General features: G+C 44.3%; 8 protein-coding genes and 3 non-coding genes across 11 annotated transcripts, besides 11 other annotated features; 9 read left to right on the top strand and 2 right to left on the bottom strand.

Moving 5' to 3' along the window:
* Positions 1-12,997: part of a sequence feature (heterozygous, non-Esmeraldo-like haplotype) that runs on past the window's edge.
* Positions 45-1,508, top strand: Tc00.1047053509715.70 (folylpolyglutamate-dihydrofolate synthetase, putative; the record flags this gene model as incomplete). The annotated part of the gene is made up of 1 exon (XM_808356.1): positions 45-1,508. One exon carries the CDS (start codon positions 45-47, stop codon positions 1,506-1,508), a length of 1,464 nt encoding a protein of 487 aa, XP_813449.1.
* Positions 1,668-1,710: a sequence feature (AT_rich).
* Tc00.1047053509715.60 (hypothetical protein, conserved) lies at positions 1,758-3,251 on the top strand (the record flags this gene model as incomplete). The annotated part of the gene is made up of 1 exon (XM_808355.1): positions 1,758-3,251. One exon carries the CDS (start codon positions 1,758-1,760, stop codon positions 3,249-3,251), a length of 1,494 nt encoding a protein of 497 aa, XP_813448.1.
* Positions 4,312-4,421, bottom strand: Tc00.1047053509715.55. The gene has a single exon (XR_008255626.1). It is a non-coding gene; the product is annotated as a small nuclear RNA (snRNA) U4 (small nuclear RNA).
* Positions 4,451-4,579: a mobile genetic element.
* On the bottom strand, positions 4,608-4,679 carry Tc00.1047053509715.50. Its single transcript has one exon. It is a non-coding gene; the product is annotated as a tRNA-Thr (tRNA).
* Positions 4,776-4,846, top strand: Tc00.1047053509715.45. The gene has a single exon. It is a non-coding gene; the product is annotated as a tRNA-Gly (tRNA).
* Positions 5,431-5,458: a sequence feature (AT_rich).
* Positions 5,459-5,632: a microsatellite.
* Positions 5,663-5,741: a sequence feature (A-rich).
* On the top strand, positions 5,712-6,662 carry Tc00.1047053509715.40 (fibrillarin, putative; the record flags this gene model as incomplete). Its single annotated transcript, XM_808354.1, has 1 exon — positions 5,712-6,662. The coding sequence occupies one exon, from the start codon at positions 5,712-5,714 to the stop codon at positions 6,660-6,662; it is 951 nt and encodes a 316-aa protein (XP_813447.1).
* On the top strand, positions 7,080-9,206 carry Tc00.1047053509715.30 (cullin-like protein, putative; the record flags this gene model as incomplete). The annotated part of the gene is made up of 1 exon (XM_808353.1): positions 7,080-9,206. The coding sequence occupies one exon, from the start codon at positions 7,080-7,082 to the stop codon at positions 9,204-9,206; it is 2,127 nt and encodes a 708-aa protein (XP_813446.1).
* Positions 9,249-9,364: a sequence feature (A-rich).
* Positions 9,416-9,472: a microsatellite.
* Positions 9,505-10,110, top strand: Tc00.1047053509715.26 (hypothetical protein, conserved; the record flags this gene model as incomplete). Its single annotated transcript, XM_808365.1, has 1 exon — positions 9,505-10,110. The coding sequence occupies one exon, from the start codon at positions 9,505-9,507 to the stop codon at positions 10,108-10,110; it is 606 nt and encodes a 201-aa protein (XP_813458.1).
* Positions 10,162-10,182: a microsatellite.
* On the top strand, positions 10,373-10,726 carry Tc00.1047053509715.23 (RNA-binding protein, putative; the record flags this gene model as incomplete). Its single annotated transcript, XM_808364.1, has 1 exon — positions 10,373-10,726. One exon carries the CDS (start codon positions 10,373-10,375, stop codon positions 10,724-10,726), a length of 354 nt encoding a protein of 117 aa, XP_813457.1.
* Positions 10,832-10,860: a microsatellite.
* Positions 10,881-12,131, top strand: Tc00.1047053509715.20 (clathrin coat assembly protein, putative; the record flags this gene model as incomplete). Its single annotated transcript, XM_808352.1, has 1 exon — positions 10,881-12,131. The coding sequence occupies one exon, from the start codon at positions 10,881-10,883 to the stop codon at positions 12,129-12,131; it is 1,251 nt and encodes a 416-aa protein (XP_813445.1).
* Positions 12,328-12,353: a microsatellite.
* Positions 12,413-12,997, top strand: Tc00.1047053509715.9 (exosome complex exonuclease RRP41A, putative; the record flags this gene model as incomplete). Its single annotated transcript, XM_808366.1, has 1 exon — positions 12,413-12,997. A coding segment is annotated over one exon (585 nt), but the record flags the coding sequence as incomplete, so codon positions are not given.

The raw sequence follows: 12,997 nt of genomic DNA, 5'->3' as shown, positions 1-12,997 counted from the left end.
AAGCGACGAAGGCCATCGCCGACAGAAGTACCTTCAATTAAATCATGAGTATGAACGCTGCGGTTTGTGGGAGGACGTTTAACGACGTGGTGCGTCTAATCGAGAGCTGGGCAATAGGAAAGGTGGCCTCCTCTTGCAACAACCTTGAGACCACAAGGCTTTTTATAGACCGTCTCAATATGCAGGGTTATCTTGACAAGCTTCGTTTTGTCCATGTGGCGGGAACAAAGGGAAAGGGGACAACCGCGGCGTACACCGCGGCGCTCCTGCAGGCGTATGGGCTTAGGGTTGGCCTTTTCACCTCCCCACACCTTGTGGATGTCCGGGAGCGCATTTTGGTGAATAATGCCTTTTTGCCCAAGGATGTATTCGCGAGGCAATTTTTCAAATTGGTTGACCGCATTGCGGATCTTTCAAACTCGGAGAGCCAAATTTCCCGCGATCTCTCGAAACGCACAAGCTTCTTTCGTTTCCTGTTTTTACTCTCGCTGTACATCTTCGCTGAGGAGTTGGTGGATGTGGTGGTTGTGGAGGTGGGCGTGGGGGGCCGCATCGACGCCACAAATATCATTTCGCCCGAGGTGACTGTCATAACTTCACTGGGTCTCGATCACACAGAAGTTTTGGGAAACACCATAGAGGAAATTGCCCTTGAAAAGGCCGGTATTATGAAGCCCGGTGTTATTTGCTACACCTCACCGCAGGAGTGGCACCCGTCCACGCTGACTGTGATGGAGAAACATGCTCGTGGCCAGCAGACTCCCTTTGTGGTTGTGGACGAGAAGACGCTGCCCATATTCAATTGGCCTCCCCTGGCTATTGGGGGAAACCACGTCATTGAGGACTCCAAACTGGCGCTGCTGGCGGCCAGGTATATGGCAGGAATTCCCCCTACCCTGCCTCTGAGTGGCGCTGAACGTCAAGTGTTGCAGACGATGACTCTTCCAGGCCGTTCGCAGGTGCTGTCGATCCACGGCGGAACGGGCGCAACGCTTTACCTTGACTGCGCCCACACGTATGAGAGTTTGACGTGTGCCACCCGCTGGTTTATGGAGGAAAGCCGTTCCTTAACTGGAGATGCGAATCCACGTCGCGTGCTTGTTTTTTACTCCACTCGGGATGCGACGCATGTCCTTAAGTCGTTTATGCCTTTTATTCACTGTTTTTCCAAGATGATTGCCGCATTTGTGGTGAATCCACGGAAGGCGACTGGAAACACGGCGGATGGAAGGTACGATTATGCGCGAGGCGAAGTAGCAGCCGTGACGAGTTGCTGGAAAGAGATGTATCGTGAGGTTCCATGTATTCCCTGTAAAGCCCCGTTTTCCTCGCTGGAAGAACTGATTGATGTGGCCGTTCCCGCTGCAACCGAACGCGAGGATGCCTTGAAACCGGTGCAGGTCTTTGTTACCGGGTCCTTCTTTTTGCTTTCAGACATCATGGGGCTGCTCCAGGCCCACGAATCCAAATTTCAAACCAAATTGAAGGAAGATAGTAAGGAGGACTAGCCTGCATACATGAATGCGTGCTTAAATGGTCCTATTTATTCCCAGGAGTACATATTTGGGCAGAAGCTTTTTTCTGCGTTTGTTTGCCGAACAGCGGACATTTTTTTCTTCCTGTGCGCGTATTTTGAGTGCCTTCTTTATTATTATTATTTGTAACGGTAATAATAATAATTAATAATTAATAATTATTAATGTTTTTTTTCTTTTTTCTTTTTTCATTCTTCTTCCTTGGGGAGAGCGGATTGGAAAATGAGGCCCTATTTTCTGCTTGACGCGTCACCAAGTGCGGTTTCCTCATGTGAGAGGACGGCAGCTGTTATTGGAAAATATATTGTGGAGGGCGAAACTCTTTTGAAGGCGGTTTATTGCTCCAAGTACTACGGAGTCGCGCTGTTTCGTAGTGGCCGTCTCGTGCTGCTGGCACCGGACTCTCCGGAACGGCATGGGACCGTTATCGAGGGTGGGGATGGACATGTTCGAGATGTCGCCGCAGGTGATACCCACATTGTATTTTGTAAAGAGGACGGTACCGTGTATTCTTTTGGCTACAGTAACAAGCATGGACAATTGGGCGATGGCACTGTGTGGAGGAATTTGCCTTTTGAACAGGAAACACATGCGACAGATGGATCTGATGCTGGTGAGAAACGGGAGCTGCCAAGACTTTCCTCCCCGCAGATGATTATTGGCTTTGGTGGTGGAATGGATGGAGTCGAAGGACACGTCTTAAACGGAAAGCTGCTCCAGGTACCTGTAGTTGCGGTTGCATGTGGTGCTTTTCACACTTTGCTACTTACGAGTCTGCGGAACTGCGTTTACGCCTGTGGTCTTGGTGTGTCGGGGCAACTGGGAGGAAGGCGGCGTCCGGTGCTCCAACCCACATTTAAGTCTATTCGTCTCTTGTTTGGATTGACCATCCGCCAAATTGCCGCCGCGGGAAATCATTCCTTTGTCCTACTGCAAACAGGGAAATTGTTCGCCTTTGGAGAAAACCTCTGTGGGCAGCTTGGGTTCGGCTCAGTGAAGGCTGTCCACACACCCAGGGCTGTGGCGTTCAGTGGCGCCGTTCCTTCTGTGGAAATGCGGCGCCCTTTAGACTCTTCTGTTTTCAAAAGCCTGCGGGCGGCTTGGGGATCCGCGGAGAGCATGTACTTCCCGCTACGTGTCGAGCGCTTGAGTCCAGAGCGGGACCCCAATGAGCCTTTTATTGTGTCCGTTTGGTGCTGTCCCACGAGAACTGTGCTGCTTACAAGGACGATGGAGTGGCTGTCCTGTGGCCTTGCAATTTCTCGGGGCCCATGTGAAATCAAAGCGCCTACCATGAGAATGGATCGATATGGCCCGCTGGGACGTTGGATAGAGCGCAAAGAAGAGGCCACGTCGTTTCGGAAGATGCAGTGGTCTGAGAGCGTGGCAGCGGCACTGAAGGGTGTGGTTCCTCCCATCCCTCTGGAAGAATCGCTCATGGATGAGGTCCTTTGCGCACTTCACGTGAAGTGCTCCAATAATGCCGTGGTGTTGCTCATTCGGAGCTCCGGTGAATCGCAGCCGTCCCATTTGTTTGTGCAAGGTGAGACGCCAGGTGTGTTTTTGGTGGACGAGGATGGACGAACCCCATTGAGCCCGGCTCCTCGCGCAGACAAACTCCTTCACGATCACGAAGTGGACGACGATGCTGCGGAGTTCTTCCTTACAGAAGCGCAGGGCATCTTTGCATCCGAGGCGTTTATGGCCATTATGTAAATTCTGAACGATGAAGAAGGAAGGAGGAAACAACCCTCAACAAGAGGAAGGATATCGGGGGTGAGAATGTGTGGGGTGCAATTCGTATTCATGTAGAGACTGTTTCTCGTGCCTGCGTCAGCGGCAGGCGTCCATATGAGGGAAACAACCGGGTGAAGATTTGCATGTTCCTTGAGTCGCCCTGCTCTTTATTTTGCTTTATTTTTACCGGGAGCTTGCGAAGGGAATTCTCTGGCCTCGCGGGGGCCGGGTGAACAACAAACATGATGTTTTCATCCCTTTTTTTTTTTATTATTGTTATTTAATGCTTTATTCTTGCTGAGATTGTCGCGAAGGGTGAGTTTCAAAGGACAAGCTTTGCAGGAAAAGAGTTTGCTAGATGCCGTTCGCGGTGCCGCCATGACTTTCTGACGTGAACGGCTTTCCGCGCGAATCGCGGGGATTTGTCCGGAGGATCGCGGTCGCACCATTTTACGGCGCATTGGAATGCATAATGTGTGCAACGCCTGGTCACAGCTCCTGGATGCGTCTTGGGCCGCCTTTGCGACGCCGGCCGCGCCAGGCCCCGGCATGCAGACAGTTGTGAGGAGAACGGTGCGTCCTGGGCGTGCGCCATTCGCGGGGAGATGCTTACGGAATCGTGCCGGTTGTCAGGGCGACTGCGCACACTCGGTCACATGGATCCTCCGGACAGCGAATAACGATGCTGGAGTGCGGGTCGAGGACATTCAGCATGCGATCGAGGCGCCCCCCAGAAATGGGACCGCCCATTCCACCAGGCGGTTCAGAGAGCAAAGAAATAGCATGCCGCACCCCCGCCCAATGAAGCCGAAAAAGAAAAACCTATAAAAACGCAAAAAGAAAAAGCGGAGAAAAAACAACGCTCCATGGGTTTCGAACTCACTTTTTTTTACCGAACAGAAAGAAAAACTGTCATTCAAACGAAGAAGCAATCCGAGAAGTCGCGTCACGGATCACTTTTCCCATTAACGTTAGATGTAAAATTTTTTTTCTCATCCTCGTAACGAGAATCCTGCATGTAAATTGTTTTTGTACTTCCAAGCCTTGCGCAGGGAGTTGTGAACGCAAGATCCTCAGGTGATTGTTCACGAGTGCAATACTAAATCCAGTTCTCCTTCGGGGAATATTTGACACCTACCGCGGGTAGGATAAAGTTTTTCAGGAGCTTGTGAGAAGGATGATCCACAGAATTCTATATATTGAATGAAAAGAAAACATTCAAGCAATTAAATAAAGAACCTTTTTTCCTAACTTGCTTGGTTTATATAGATAATTTCAGGATCCGGCCAGCTGCCCGGAAGATTATTCTTTTCTGAATGCGGCGCGGAAAAAAAGAGGCCACTGGGGGGATCGAACCCCCGACCTCCGTCTTACTAGGACGGCGCTCTGCCATTGAGCTAAGCGGCCACGCGAAATCGATAAAGGCAAAAACGATCCTTTAACATAATTCCGTTTCTGAATTTTAAAACAGTGACCGTCACGGAAATGATTCTGGATGTAGAAGCGCAGTTGGTCTAGTGGTAGAATTCTCGCCTGCCACGCGGGAGGCCCGGGTTCGATTCCCGGACTGCGCAGACTTTTTTTTGCCTCTCCCAAAAAGGCGCTCCGCATTCAAGTGTGTGTTCCTGTTTCTTTTTTTTACTATTCTTCTTTTTGGAAACCGGCAGGTTGGCGACTCCCCTTTTTGTTGTGCGTCTCGTTTTTTTTTGTTGGGAAAAAATGGCCGCGGGCCTTTTAGGGAAGGGGGCGCGGAAGCTGAGATCTTTACGGCGGACGCGTGCTCCATACTTTGTGGGGCGTCTCCCGGAGGGAGACGAAAAGAATTCCGGGGAATCGCACTACAAAAAAGTTCTTCGCGCCATCCTCCTCTTAGTTTTCTTGTATGAATTTATTTGTTTATTTTTTTTCAAATATTGTTACATTGAAGGAAAAAAGGAGACGTTTTACAGATTTTTTTTGAACAACATTCTCAATAATAAAAAAAGGGAAAAAAAAATTAATTGATATAAATTTGTTAATTGTATGACACTTTGAAAGTCTTTCTTAATCATATGATGCATATGGAAATTATGTCCATTTACCATAATACAGAATAATTAAAAAGGAAAAAAAAAGAAGAAAATAAATTGTACCCAATTTTATTATCTATTTATCCTTGAATTTATTATTATTATTTTAATTTTTTATGTTATTATTATTATTATTATTATTATTATTATTATTATTATTATTTTTACTATTACTCATATTATTTTATATTATTGTTGTTTATATTATTATTATTAATTTATTATTATGTCATTATTATTACTATCATTATTACTTTCAATAATAATAATAATATTATTATTATTATTATTCCCTGTGTTTTCTTTTGTTTTGAATGAAAATTTATTTTATTATTTTTTTTTTTTGTTCTTCTTTTAATTTATTTATTATATGTTCTTCTTTCTTTCATTTTTTTTTTTTCAATTTATGAATTCTCACTGCGATATCGAATTTAAGAATAGCGCAATGCGTGGAGGATTCGGTCGTGGAGGGTTTCGCGGTGGTGGAAGAGGCGGTGGTTCCTCTGCACGAGGTCGTGGCGGTGCGTCACGAGGCGCTGGAAGGGGTGGTCCTGGCCGTGGAGGGCGGGGAGGCCGCGGTGGAGGTGCTGGTGCCAAGGTTGTTGTGGAACCTCACATGCTTCACCCTGGAGTATTTATTTCCAAAGGAAAGGCCGATTCGCTTTGTACTCTGAACATGGTTCCTGGAGTTTCAGTTTACGGAGAAAAAAGGATTGAACTAGGGGCAACGCAAGGTGGTGATGAGAAGAAAGAATATCGTCTTTGGAATCCATATCGTTCAAAGCTTGCCGCTGCCATTTATGCTGGTGTTGGGAGTATTCATATGAAACCAGGATCGAAAGTTCTTTATTTGGGAGGTGCAAGCGGTACAACTGTGAGTCATGTGAGTGACTTGGTTGGACCCGAAGGTATGGTTTATGCGATAGAGTTTTCGAATCGCAGTGGTCGCGATCTTGTTGATATGTCGAAAAGACGGCCCAACATTGTTCCCATTATTGAAGACGCTCGTTATCCCATGAAGTATCGAATGCTTGTGCCTATGGTTGATTGCGTATTTATGGATGTTGCCCAACCAGATCAAGCACGTATTCTTGCTCTTAATGCACAGGCATTTTTGAAGAACGGAGGCCATTATGTAATTTCAATCAAGGCAAACTGTATTGATTCAACCTTGGAGGCTCCTGTTGTGATTGCATCCGAATTGAATAAATTAAGAAAGGACCGTTTAAAGCCTTTAGAACAAGCCTCACTTGAGCCATTTGAAAGGGATCACGCCGTCGTGGTTGGGGTATATCGGTCCGTTAAGAAGAAGACTGAATGATAACCGGTTTAAACCAAAAAATACCCGTATACACAATGAAAAGAGCCATATACTGAAGAACGGGACGAACGTAAGCACTTTTGCTTTTTTTTTTTTTTAAAGAAGAGAAAAAAGGAGAGAAGATATAATATAAAATGAAGACATGAACAGACACAAGAGAAAAGAAATCAAAATGATTTGGCATAAATTACGTGTTAAAAAAAAAGGTGAGCATTGCCTTAATGTGATGGGCTTAAAACTTTTGGTTTAAACCTTGAATTTTTGCTTTTATGTTCCGAACTTTTTCTCTTTGTTTACTTTTGCTTTATAAAGCGTTTTTTTTATTATTTTCCACAAAGTTTTAGTGATACTAAATTAGTAAAAGTGATATATATATATATATTTGATTATTGTTTGACGAAGGAATTTTCAGAGTAAATGACACTCAGCTCTATAAGACAAACCACAAATATGATTGAGGATGAAAAATGGGAAATTATTAGAGAGACAGTTCTCTCTATTCTCAACAAGGTGATGTCTCAATATTCATTTCAGCAGGTACATCATTCCGTATTTCAAATGTGTCAACAACAAGGTAGTGGAATACTCTTTGACCATCTTGAGGCGATTCTTGCAACGCATGTAAACTCTATCCGTGACCGGTTGCTCAGTGTAACAAGTGAAAATTTTTTTAAAAGCCTTAAAACCGAATGGGATGATTTTAGTTCCGCAGTGAATTTTATTAGCAAGACCTTATTATACCTTAACAACAATTATACATGCCACAGACAATCAATTTCACAGATGGGGGAAAGTATTTTTTGTGAAGTCGTGCTGAGAAATACCCAGATATCTGAAATGTTTTCCATTTGTGTTCGAAGAAGTTTCACTTCTGATCAAACTTCTAAAAATGTTCTAAAGGAATTGGCCTCGAGACTTTCTCAATCATATCGACATAATATTTTCGAACCTTACATAGAGGATCCCTTCATTTCTGCTTTGGCAGATCAGTACCGACAGGAAATGGGAATAAAACTAAATGAGTTGGGCACAAAAAATTATCTTGAGTGGGTGGTTGGCGTAATTGAAGAATCGAAAACAAATGTCTCTAATATTCTTGGTGAAAGCACAGCCCAGCGTGTTGAAAAGATTCTGGGAATATTGCTGATAAAAGAAAACACAACGAAGCTTCTTTACAATGAAGCTGGGGGCGGCTCTTCTATGTTCAGAGGAATGGAGACTCAATCGCTTCATCTTTTGGCCGAGGCTCTAGGAAAAGTAAATGAATCGGAGGCATTTTTGGATATGATCGTTGGGACAGCGAAAAAAATGGGATCCGAATTATTAGCCGATGTGGATAACGCCTCTCCTGTATCGGCAGTGGAAAAAATATTAAATTTAAGGGACCGGATAAAAAATTTGATTTCAAATTTGCCCTTTATTTCGAATTCTAATCAATCACCGGTATCCCAAGCGATTACTGAAATAGTCAAAGACAGTGCTGTATTTGCTGAAAAACTTGCTTATTATTACGATGCAAAAGTAAAATCTAAAATTTCTGAGGCTGAACTAGAGCGGCTTGTTGCAGATGTATTTGGTCTATTTCGTCTTTTAAGAACGAAAGAGGTTTTTGATCATGCGTTTAAATTATTGCTTGCAGCAAGGCTGATCAATTCCAAACCGGAGGATCCTCTTTCAAATGAAACATTTCTAATTGATCAAATTCGAAATGAATGTGGAGAATCTGCTAATCATTTGGAAATTATGATTAAAGACGGAAGAATGCGAAGGGAAATGAATAAAGGATTTATTCGTTCTCTTGGGACGGGGAATAAATTGCCACATGAATTTTATGTTACTGTTATAACAGCTGGCGTTTGGCCGGAATACACAGACCTGGCACCTGATCTTCCAGAGAGTATGCAAAACTGTATGCAGCTTTTTCGTTCCTACTACCTGCCCCATCATAATGGCAGAAAACTTTCCTTTAATACAACTCTGGGTACGGTGTTTTTCACATTGAACCATGGTAAAATATATGAACTTGTTGCACCAACTGCCTTTGCGAGTACAATTCTTTGTTTTCAAAACAGTGATCAAAACAATGAGTATTTATCATTGCAAGAAATATGTGATAAGACGAAATTGATTGAAAGGGATGCTTCATTTCAATTGGAATCTCTTTCTCAATTGGGATTGATAACTGTTGACCGTGTCGATGATGTTTTACGATATGCCTTTAATCAAGCCTTTGATAATCCCAGAAGTAAGCTTCGTGTACGAGCTACAAGTGGAAACAGAATCCTGGAGAAGAATAGGGAGACGCGAGCGCATTGTGAGCCTTTGGGAGCCTCAATTTCATTCAGTATTCAGGCGGCCGCAATTCAAATAATCAAGAGCAAAAAAAAGATTGGACACACTGAATTCTGTAATGCTATCACAAAATCCCTTCAAAAAGCAGGATTTGCACCGTCAGTGGCTGATATTAAAAAGGGTCTGGAAACCCTAATGAGCAAAGGATTGTTATCACGAAAAAATTCAAATATATATATATATGAGAGCTAATATGCGTTATTTTTTTGAATATTTAGCGATATCTATTGCGTGTTTTTTTTTACTTTATTATTATTATTATTATTATTATTATTTTTTACTTTTTCTTTTTGCCTTTCTATATTTTTATTTTTATTTTTATTTTTATTTTTATTTTTATTTTTATTTTTGCTTATAATTTCCTTTTCCAGAAATAAGCAGAATATTTTTAATTGTTGCTATTTCTTTTTTTCTTTTTTTTTTCTCTTTTTTTTTTTACTTTTTTTTTTTTACTTTTTCTATTATTCTCCTAATACAGAACGGGACACGCATGGCTCGAAAACCATTATTTGAGGTCATTTGGCAATCCATGACGGCTTCAAATGCATGGTTGGTTTTTGCGGCAGCTGTTGGTGCCGTTTCTTTTTACGTGTTTTTGCTGAAAAGTGCACCAAGGGGTAATGGACGAGTGACGCCATCCATTTCCAATTCAAAGGATGGTAAGCCATCTCTTCTTAATAGGATGCGGCAGCAGCAGTTTAAGGGGCACCGTGTATGCATTGCCTGGGAGGTTCTCGCTGAACAAGGTCAATGGCGAGATCACGCCAAGGAGGCCCTGGTGGTGTTTGCTGTTGATATGGAAGTATATCTGATGTGCAGAGTTAATTGCAAACAAGAGAAAAATGAGGTCCTCGAAATGTTAACGGGGATAAGCGGTCTTGTTCGACACCGGATCCTTTTTTGTGAGACAGCAAAGGGGTATGAGTCATTCTGTCGACAGATAAAACCTGCCCTTGTAGTGATACAAAATGAGGTACAAGCTTCATTCTTGAGCACAGTTCTTCCAAATGTCGTTCTTGTGGGTGCAAATGTTCCAGGAAGCACCGTCACTTGCATCTCTTCCATTTATGATTTATTACTTCAATACGCCGCATGACACTCCCCTAGTGGTTATGAAGTAATTAAGAGGTGGGAAGAAAACAACTGCAAAAAAAAAAAAAAAAAAAAAGAGGGCGGCAGCAATATGAAAAAAAAAAGGAAAAAATGCAAATGTTCTGAGTTTTTTTCCTACACTCTTTTTTTCCCTCGCAACTCCAATTAGATGATGCGGTTTGAAATGATGTGTTTATCTGTGACTTCTTATTTCTTATGGCCTTTCTCTTTCTAACAGTGAATTACCGCAATATTATTCTAGAATAATGCCGGATGAGCGCATTCTTTTAGTCACTGGAATTCCCTCGAAGCTGTGTCGGGGGGAGGAGCTCTACAAGGTCTTTGGAAGCTATGGTGCAATCCAACAACTGCGCCTGGGAGATGATGCCTCCACCAAAGGTTGTGCCATTGTTGTGTACGAGCTTTGCGAGGCGGCCTCTGCCGCCCTTGAGGCATTGAATGATTTTAGGGTGGATAAAGATAGATACCTTAGGGTATCCGTGTACGACGAGGTACGGGACCGCAAGGCGCTGGAGAGAAGAAAACGGCGACGGGAAATGAAAGCCGAATATAAACAAAATATAGCGAGTGAATTTGGAGTCACTGAGGAGAAGAGCTAAACCAGGCCTTGATTTGCTTTGAAGAAGTCTTATAACTGAACTGGGTGCCGTGAGAGAATTCGGACCATGTTGGCATTAGTGGTGATTGCAGGATTTACTAGAAGATTTTTTTTTCCTTTTTTTTTTCTTTTTTTACTTGCTTTCTTATAGTACAATGATTGGCGTTCTCATGTTTTTGAATTCAAGAGGGGACGTTGCTCTTTCCCGCACGTTTCGCGATGGTTTCAGCGTGCGAGGCCTTGCCGAGAGCTTTCGTAACCGGCTCATCTCAACCAGCGAGGTAGAGCGTAGTCCCATCAATATTCTGGATGACCTTTGCTATGTGCACGTGCGATACCGAGATGTGTACGTGGTCCTCGTGTCTGACGGAAACACCAATTGCTTTGCCTGTTTCCAGTACTTGTTGCAGCTTTTGGGGGTCTGTCAAGCATACTTGGACACCATCAGCGAGGAGACGCTTAAGGACAATTTTGTTGCATTACAGCAAATTATTGACGAAACGATGGACTTTGGGTATCCACAGACGATGGAGGCGGAGTTATTGAAAACATTTATTGGCGTCAAGGGTATCAACATTGCACTGATGAAGAAGCCGGAGCAATCGGAGCGTGTGACAGCGCGACTGACGGGGAAAATGCCGTGGAGAAAAAGGGACCTCTTTTACCGCGTGAATGAAATATTTATTGACGTCTCTGAGGAACTATATGTGTTGGTCTCCCAGAGGGGCCAGGTGTTGGAGAGTAATGTTGTTGGAAGCGTCATGGTAAAAAACTTTTTATCGGGCATGCCCGAGTGTCAGATTGAGCTCAACGACGATTTTAATCTGAACGACGCCTCTTATCATCCGTGTGTTTCTTTGCAAGCGGATCGGACTATTTCCTTTGTACCGTTGGACGGCAAGTTTTTGCTGATGCGGTACCGCGCCGCCTTAGCTTCTTCGCCTCCGCTGAAGGTGCTGCACACACACGTCAGGGAGGTATCGAAAACACGCACAGAAATTGACTTTGGGCTGAAGTGTGATATAAAGGAGGGGATGCGGTGTGACGATGTGGAAATACGCATTCCGTGCCCTGAAAACACGGCAGACGTAAAATTGAGTGTTGCACGGGGTAGAGTACAGTTTGACGGCGTTCAACATGCCGTTATTTGGAAATTGCCGAGTGTCTCTCAAAATGACGAGGAACTGTTGCTTACTGCCGAGATTGTCTTGCTCGCCCCGACCATCGCCACTTCAGAGCAGGTGTGGTCGCGTCCCCCCATCAAGATTAGTTTCACAACTCCCTCCCATGTACTCAGTGGATTTAGGGTGAAGGAGCTGCGGGTAGAGGAGCCGTTGCTCCGCTACTCAGCTTCCAAGTGGGTTCGCTATTTGACAACAACAGGCCAATACGAGTGGCGGCTGTAATTCTGAAAAGGGTCTTTTCTTTCTTTTTTGTCCTTTCCTCTCCCATACTCTTGCTTTGTGTTGGTGGAAAAACAAGGTGTGATGAGGAATTTACCCTTTTTTTTTTCTATGTCTGTGTTACCAACGTTTTCAGCAGTCTAGCACCTAAAGTGGATTCAGTTCATTTTATTATCTGCCGTGCAAACTGCTGTTGAATTATATATATATATATATATATATATAATTTGCTTTCAATTTTGACTTCTGTAGTTGCAGCGGGGGTGATTGGGGAGGGGGAATCCATGTCCGAGAAGAAGGAATACATCAGCCCTGCGGGGTTACGGCTTGATGGCCGTCGGCCGCAGGAGTCCAGGCGAATGACTTTAGAGTTTGGCAAGGTGCTGGGATGCGATGGCTGCTGTACGGTGATGAGTGGCTTGGCTACCGTGTGCGCCTCCGTGTACGGCCCCCGCGAGGTCACGAATAGGTTGGAAAGCAAATACAATGAGTGCATTATTACATGTGAAGTTGCCATTGCCGCCTTTGCCGGGGAAAAGAGACGTGCGCCTCAGAGAAGATCTAAGTTGTCAGAAGAAATGAGTGCAGCTGTGCTGGAAGTGGCCCGCTCTGTAGTTTTACTGTCGCAGTACCCAAACTCGCAGATCCACATCTGTGTTGAGGTATTGCGACAAGATGGGAGCGACAAGGCTGCCTGCATCAATGCAGCCTGTTTGGCTCTTGTCGACGCGTCCGTGGCTATGCGGGACATTGTGTACGCACAAACGGTGGGTCTGATCAACGCCGTGGATGTGGTTGACCTCACGACCGAAGAGATGCGCTCCCAGTGCCCAACGATTTGCATCGCGGTGAAGGGGCACGATCCCTCT

This window comes from Trypanosoma cruzi, genomic scaffold (genome assembly GCF_000209065.1).
Source record: "Trypanosoma cruzi strain CL Brener 1047053516417 genomic scaffold, whole genome shotgun sequence".
Classification (NCBI taxonomy): Eukaryota; Euglenozoa; class Kinetoplastea; order Trypanosomatida; family Trypanosomatidae; genus Trypanosoma; species Trypanosoma cruzi.
The sequence above is the reverse complement of the archived record's forward strand: the minus strand, read 5'-3'. Positions and strand labels throughout refer to the sequence as shown.